This window comes from Mizuhopecten yessoensis, unplaced genomic scaffold (assembly GCF_002113885.1).
Source record: "Mizuhopecten yessoensis strain PY_sf001 unplaced genomic scaffold, ASM211388v2 scaffold8839.1, whole genome shotgun sequence".
Lineage (NCBI taxonomy): Eukaryota > Metazoa > Mollusca > Bivalvia > Pectinida > Pectinidae > Mizuhopecten > Mizuhopecten yessoensis.
In genome coordinates this window covers 664,969-673,002 of record NW_018407747.1, presented here as the reverse complement: position 1 = coordinate 673,002, position 8,034 = coordinate 664,969, and the positions used below count along the sequence as shown (strand labels likewise).

The following is an 8,034-nucleotide window of genomic DNA, read 5'->3' as shown; positions in this document are numbered from 1 at the left end:
TTCAACAAATTAGTTAAAAATATGATTTAAAATCAAATAGAAAGCTCAACAATTGTATATTAAATAAAAACAGAATACGATTTAATAGTTTTGAAAATTAAGATCAGTCTTTTAGATTATGATTTTGTATTACTTTTGGGATTTTGGTTTCGAGATTATGTTGGAAAAATTCAATATGGCTGTCTCCTGAAGCACCCGTTCGCCGAGGCAAAATGAATGGTAAGACAACTTAACGGGAATGCAGTTTTTCAGTTTCCTGACTACACATTTCAACGCACTTGACTAAATTCTTATTATTCATACAGAGAAAACATATCATTTAATTGAAAATGGTCACCTGTTATTGTTATTTTGTGCCGCTTTTGGGTATCAAAACATCGGAAGTTCCTGGTTCCAAGACATTGGTTTTAGAATAGTTTCGGTTTAATGGGTTGCTTGATTGACAGATAATCAGCTATTATAAGATATTAATGATTTAAAAAAGATGGCCGTACTTTAATAGAATTGTTATTTTAATTCATTTTGAAAAGCCCATCTCTACAGTCAATACACATTACACACACTTGCAATACACACGCAGTGCAAACACACACACCAACACAGAGGCAGATAAACACTTTACCACAATTTAGTGAAGTAGCTTGATTACAACATTATGTTCTTTCTCATAATAAGTGTCGCCTGTCGATGGATTTTATTGTTTTAATTTTTAGATCAGATTGTTTGATCCTTAATCTTGTATGAACTATTACAAGTCCTATATTGGTCATTTCGCAGTTTGTCCAAGGTTGCTTTGCCCAAATATAAACAAATGTTTTTATGTTATAAATATGAATTTAAATGTTTTAATTATTTCAATTGATTGTTTCCATGTTTCAGGAACAATTGTGTTGTAAGAAGAATTTTCAAGTGAATGTTATGCACAAATCTGATCAACTATGTACAAGTATAACATGCCTAGTGACAAAAAAGACTGAAGAAAACTTTAAAATCAGATTTGATTAGGCACCCACAACCAAACAATCTTATAAGTTTCGCCCCCAAAAATATGTTAAGGGTGACAAAACCTAACACAAAATGACTCAGAGCAAACAGGACATATATATTATTATATATATATATGCTGGAAAAGTTGGAAAATTTATATTATGTAGTAGTTCAAAATTTTGAATAAAGTTCCTTTTGTGAAATTTAAAACTATTAGCTGTAGTAAATTGGCAAGCAACTCTAAGTTAGAAAAACACATTAAAAATTAGAAGTTTCTTCATTGGAGTGCTATCTGGGACTGTACCATACGGATTTTGTTCTCTGTGGATTGAACAACTCTATGCCCACACTTATAAGAATTATACAGAGCACATGAACATGTAGATGTTATAATTATGTCATTGTGTTTTTAGGATAAGTTGGATAATTGACCAAAAACAGCCATGGCTGCAGGGGTGGCTATTTTGACCTGCCAACCAAGCTCACATCCATTCCAAGAACGGCACATATCCTTGATAGAGCCGGCCAAAATTGGCCGCTCGGTGGCTCGAGCACGACCAGCATCCAATAATGGCATCTTTGATTGTAAAGTTTTATCCCGGAACCATGCTATGCTGTGGTATGAAAATGGCACGGTATGTACTGAACACTTTCTTTGTCCATTTCTGTGTTATTGGGTTGCCGTCAATATTTTGTATTTTACTATAACTGTAGGGCTGTCATGGGTACAGAATTTCAGCCCTTTAAACGTTAGTACAGGAATTATGAAACCCACCCTGTTCCTGGTTACTTGAAATATTTGACCCATGCAGAATGCTTCACTGCAAATAAGTGTTGAGGTGGATATGTTAATCCTAAGGGACAGTTAAAAGAATCCACAATCTGCAACTAAACTTTTCACATTTTTCCACCTCCAGAAAGTCCATGAAGTGGTTACTTAATACACGTTCAGTTAACACTGAAATAACTGCAATGGGGAAATCATCAAAATGTAATAACTGCAATGGGGAAATCATCAAAATGTAATAACTGCAATGGGGAAATCATCAAAATGTAATAACTGCAATGGGGAAATCATCAAAATGTAATAACTGCAATGGGGAAATCATCAAAATGTAATAACTGCAATGGGGAAATCATCAAAATGTAATAGTGGTATCTTAATAAAGGTTGTCACTTAATAGAGGTGCATGGTCTTTCAAGTAGGTTTGACTGTTTTGGCAAGATAATAATCTGTGCAGTCCTGAGATGAAACAAAGTCATGAGAAAACATGTTGCATGTGAACTTCTTATAAAAGGAAAAAGTGTCATCCTTGAATCATAGAAACATCTCAATATCCTTGTAATTACAAGGATATTGAGATGTTTCTTTGACTTATTTTTAAATGGGCAAAAATAAAATGGCAGAATAAGTGTATTCTCTTCTGTCGGATTGGTGGACAAACCGACATATGGAAATTATTAAATAGTTTCAATTGCTATTAAACACATTTTTTTTTTGTAAAATGCACTAGTGAATCGAAATATCAAGGGGAAAATATTAATGTTTTCAGAAGTACAGAGTTTTGCTGACGATGATATGTCTACACTGGTGTAACAAACGTTGATAATTAATGTCTTTGATTCAATTGCTAGGAACAGTTGGGTTTTATCAAATTGAGAATAGTTGAAAATTAGTTTTCTTGGAGGCGAATGTATTTCCCAATTCTCCTGATAACTTTGCAGATTAAGTTATATTGCTATGACTGTCACAATTAATGCCTCTTGTCAGTATTATCTACAGTATAGAAAAATCTATTTTCCATCTAACTGAGCATGAACTGGTTGTGTAATTTGTATTGTGCTGGATACAATTTAGGCAAATGAGGAACTGACTTAATGGCACATGTACACTAGTTTTTTTCGTGGTAGAAAGAAACTGTTTTAACTTCAGTAATTGGTGATGTTTGTACTAGCTACTATTTCTTCCTGTTCTTTGGTCAAATCTGACATCTTTTATGAATCATAAAACAATGATTCATGTGACAAGGAAGATAAGAAGTTGGTTGTGGAGCTAATTTACTTCTGTGTTTAATCAATGTGCTCATAAGGAAATGTAGAATCTGTGCATACTAGTCTTCACAATAGACTGTTTACTATGAATTTTAGTAAGTCAGCTGAATTCGTTGGTCAGTTTGTGAGGTGGCCACTATCTACAGGAGGTAGAAAATTGTGACTAGTTACAGTCTGGTCGATCCTGGATCCATCATGGCCTGTGATGATAATGAAATGGTCAGTTCATGAGGCCAGCCGTCCAGGTAGAACTAATGCTGTGTTGATCCTCCTGATGAGATTATATCAGGTGTCCGTGGGTGGGTGTCACCTGTCCCAGATAGATCTCGCTTAACACATAGCCATAATTGTCCAGCCTATTTATGCAGACAGGAATACACAAACAGTGTAAATGAGATTGGTCAACACACCTGGGGTTGAAATGTCTCTTTATACAGCTGGTTTGCACTTATATTGTTTAGTAACTTTTCCAACACGATACATGTATAAAGTTAGTTAATAGTAATATGATGCTTTGTTAATTTGTGTTATTTAAGTTGTCTGGATATTTCTGTATTTCCTTGTTTAGATGTGTTCAATGTTGCATTTTTTTCAAGTAAAACTTATTTTTAAAATGTTTTGTTTGAGAAAAACATTTTATTAGACTTTACAGATCTAGATCTGATGTTTACTTTTCCTTGCATGATGTTTGATGAGTAAGAGCCTGCATCTAATAACCCGGTAGTTAAAATATGGGTGCCCCCAGATTTCAAAATACGTTGGAAAATGCAAATAGGTGTCTGCTGAAGTCTTGCTGGATTTAGTTGGAGTGATCAACAGCAAATCTACCAAAGTCTTGTTAGACTTTGGTTGTGGTGATGGAAACATTTTGAGTAATTTTTTGAACTCTATTAACCTGAATCCGCATAAATGATGAAAACTAGATTATTCATAAACCTTATTATGATTCCTAGGAAAGATCTCCAGAAATTGTATTGGATGGCACATATATAGTCGCTACCAACAAAATTGATTTGTAGTAGATACAGCCTTACCATGAACATCTGATGTCACAGAAATATCATAGCACCAGGTCTAGAATGGCATATATACTTTCTCAAGGGTTTTATTTTGACAAGAAACCTTTGTCGTTGAGTCTCCAAATTGTTTAAATCGTTTAAATAATAATCTTATTTATGTAGAATGCGCAGTCTACTTCAATACTTTTAATCAAGTTTCTTATTTATTTAGCATTAGAAATTGTAACCTTGGTTCTCAGTATCAAAGGACTAATTTTCACATGTCTGACTTATTATTGGAGATGTGTTTGTGTAATTTTACTGAGGATATGGAGATTGATTGATTTGATGGATGTGGTATCATTGAAAGGGTATTCCCTTCACAATGTAGCATGACAATCACTACCCTGTCAGTTTACAATGGGAGAATCCTGTCAATGAGGTTTGGGTTTCATTCAAGGAACTGAGGGATAACAAGGTCTGTGTTAACTGATCCTTTACTTTATTGAGACCTTGGGACTACAGATAGTCATAGAGAGTGCAGAATTGATTCTTGTGCTATCTTAGTCATGGCCAGGCCAAGTCGCTCATGGCTGCCTGCAGACTGAATGGTGCAGAACAACCCTGCGATACAGGGCAAGCACAGATGCACATGTGGGAAAAGATAGCTCTGAGCATATTATGTTGTTAATTTAATTTCAAATTATATTTTTATTTTGTTTGAAGAATTTTAAATTAATTAGTTAACTATCCTTCCACTTTGAAGATGATTTTGAGATAAAAGATTCTTTGCAGAGTTTATTTCTAATCTTGGTACATTGTATATTTTATGGCATGTCAAGATAACCACTGGCCAATAATTATTAGCATACATTCTATCAAGAGAAGTGGTCTGAATCTTTCAAGGTGAATATCCTACCTAAATTGACCTACCAAGAAAAGTTAAAAAATGTGACATCTTCTGACAGGTAGCTATAGGTCTCTCTGGACATCAGGTAGTCAATCATTTAAGGTGATCTCTCTAGACAGGTCTGGTAGTATCTAAAGAAGTAGTTTCGTCAAGATCGGTGGTCTCAATTAATAGATATTCCAGATATAGGTTTCCTCATGAATGACTAGTGATTTCTCAAAACCAGTGTTTTCTTGACGGTGATTCCTCTGGTCTTAGACAGGTGATCTCAAATGAATCTCAAATGATTGGTTTTCTTTATAAATATATAATCTTTACTTTACAACAATTATGAAACAAGTATTTTCAACCTATATTAATCAGTCTTGTTGGCCCGTTTGATAGCTCATGGAGGAAACCCATCTGGACAGGCAGGTGACCCCCAACCTTTTCACGTCCGATCAGGGAGTCGATAGAACCCAAATTCGAACAACCCATTGTCTTTCTAGAGAGGTTGTTGGTCACGACTCATGGTCTCTTTTTAGGTGATCTATAATGATAGATAATTTTTAAGACAGGTGGTTCTTAAGAAAGGTGGTGTCACAAGATAGATAGCCATTTTGGTCTTTAATGGAGGTGGTCTCTATAGTCCAGTAGTCTATCTAGAAGGTGGTTTCTCTAGACCGGTGGTTCTCTATACTCCAGTAGTCTATCTAGAAGGTGGTTTCTCTAGACCGGTGGTTCTCTATAGTCCAGTAGTCTATCTAGAAGGTGGTCTCTCTAGACCGGTGGTTCTCTATACTCCAGTAGTTTATCTAGAAGGTGGTGTCTCTAGACCGGTGGTTCTCTAAAGTCCAGTAGTCTATATAGAAGGCGGTTTCTCTAGACAGGTGGTTCTCTAAAGTCCAATAGTCTATCTAGACCGGTGGTTCTCTATACTCCAGTAGTCTATCTAGCAGGTGGTTTCTCTAGACCGGTGGTTCTCTATAGTCAAGTAGTCTATCTAGAAGGTGGTCTCTCTAGACCGGTGGTTCTCTATAGTCCAGTAGGCTATCTAGAAGGTGGTTTCTCTAGACCGGGGGTTCTCTATACTCCAGTAGTCTATCTAGAAGGGGGTGTCTCTAGACCGGCGGTTCTCTATAGTCCAGTAGTCTATCTAGAAGGAGGTCTCTCTAGACCGGTGGTTCTCTATACTCCAGTAGTCTCTCTAGAAGGTGGTTTCTCTAGACCGGTGGTTCTCTAAAGTCCAGTAGTCTATCTAGACCGGTGGTTCTCTATACTCCAGTAGTTTATCTAGAAGGTGGTGTCTCTAGACCGGTGGTTCTCTATACTACAGTAGTCTATCTAGAAGGTGGTTTCTCTAGACAGGTGGTTCTCTAAAGTCCAGTAGTCTATCTAGACCGGTGGTTCTCTATACTCCAGTAGTTTATCTAGAAGGTGGTGTCTCTAGACCGGTGGATCTCTAAAGTCCAGTAGTCTATCTAGACCGGTGGTTCTCTATACTCCAGTAGTTTATCTAGAAGGTGGTGTCTCTAGACCGGTGGATCTCTAAAGTCCAGTAGTCTATCTAGAAGGCGGTTTCTCTAGACAGGTGGTTCTCTAAAGTCCAGTAGTCTATCTAGACCGGTGGTTCTCTATACTCCAGTAGTATATCTAGAAGGTGGTGTCTCTAGCCAGGTGGTTCTCTATAGTCTGGTAGTCTATCTAGAAGGTGGTTTCTCTAGACCGGTGGTTCTCTATAGTCTGGTAGTCTATCTAGAAGGTGGTGTCTCTAGACCGGTGGTTCTCTATAGTCCAGTAGTCTATCTAGAAGGGGGTTTCTCTAGACCGGTGGTTCTCTATACTCCAGTAGTCTATCTAGAAGGTGGTGTCTCTAGACAGGTGGTTCTCTATAGTCTGGTAGTCTATCTAGAAGGTGGTTTCTCTAGACAGGTGGTTCTCTATACTCCAGTAGTCTATCTAGAAGGTGGTGTCTCTAGACCGGTGGTTCTCTAAAGTCCGGTAGTCTATCTAAAAGGTGGTTTCTCTAGACAGGTGGTTCTCTGTAGTCCGGTAGTCTATCTAGAAGGTGGTCTCTCTAGACCGGTGGTTCTCTATAGTCCAGTAGTCTATCTAGAAGGTGGTTTCTCTAGACAGGTGGTTCTCTAAAGTCCGGTAGTCTATCTAGAAGGTGGTCTCTCTAGACAGGTGGCTCTCTATAGTCCAGTAGTCTATCTAGAAGGTGGTGTCTCTAGACCGGTGGTTCTCTATACTCCAGTAGTCTATCTAGAAGGTGGTTTCTCTAGACCGGTGGTTATCTAAAGAAATGTCCGCAGACAAGTAAGTGATCTTTTTGTATCTTGATTTTGCTCTTAAATAAAACAATGCATGAAATTATATAAAATACTGTAGATGTTTAAAATGTCTTATAGTGTTTCTTATTATTGGCACCTTTAATTGTTTTTAGCTCACCTGGTCCAAAGGACCAAGGTGAGCTTATGCCATACCATGGCGTCTGTCCGTCGTCTGTCGTCCGTCCGTCAACAATTTCTTTAAACGACTTCTTCTTAACCACTGATTGGAATTTAACTAAATTTGACTGGAAGCATCCCTAAGTGGTGGGGATTCAAAATTGTACAAATGGTGGGGCTGACCCCCCAGGGGACTGAGGGGCGGGGCCAAAAGGGGGCAATTTGGCTAAACTGCTTTAAGCGACTTCTTCTCTGGAACCAAGTGATGGATATCAACCATATTAGACTGGAAGCATCCCTAGGTGGTGGGGATTCAAAATTGTACAAATGGTGGGGCTGACCTCCAGAGAGCTGAGGGCGGGGCCAAAATGGGGCAATTTGGCTAGATTGCTATAAATGACTGCTTTTGTAGAACTATGCACTGGATATCGATCATATTTAATCAAAAGCATTCATGGGATGCAGGGATTCAAAATTGTACAAATTGTGGGGCTGACTCCCCAGGGGGCTGAGGGGCGGGACCAAAAAGGGTTATTTGGCTATATTGCTTTAAGCGACTTCTTCTCTGGAACTAAGTGATGGATATCAACCATATTAGACTGGAAGCATCCCTAGGTGGTGGGGATTCAAAATTGTACAAATGGTGGGGCTGACCCCC

The 8,034-nt window shown here is 37.8% G+C and overlaps 1 protein-coding gene across 12 annotated transcripts in view; it reads left to right on the top strand.

Annotated features, from left to right (window-relative positions):
- The first annotated feature begins 140 nt into the window (after positions 1-140).
- LOC110456710 (sarcolemmal membrane-associated protein-like) overlaps positions 141-8,034 on the top strand; it is a 92,082-nt gene continuing 84,188 nt past the window's right edge. For all 12 annotated transcript variants that reach the window (XM_021507614.1, XM_021507617.1, XM_021507621.1 and 9 more), the window contains exons 1-2: positions 141-219; positions 1,401-1,622. In XM_021507614.1, coding sequence (XP_021363289.1) covers positions 1,431-1,622 — 192 coding nt within the window. In that variant the 5' untranslated portion in view covers positions 141-219; positions 1,401-1,430. The remainder of the gene's footprint in view (positions 220-1,400; positions 1,623-8,034) is intronic.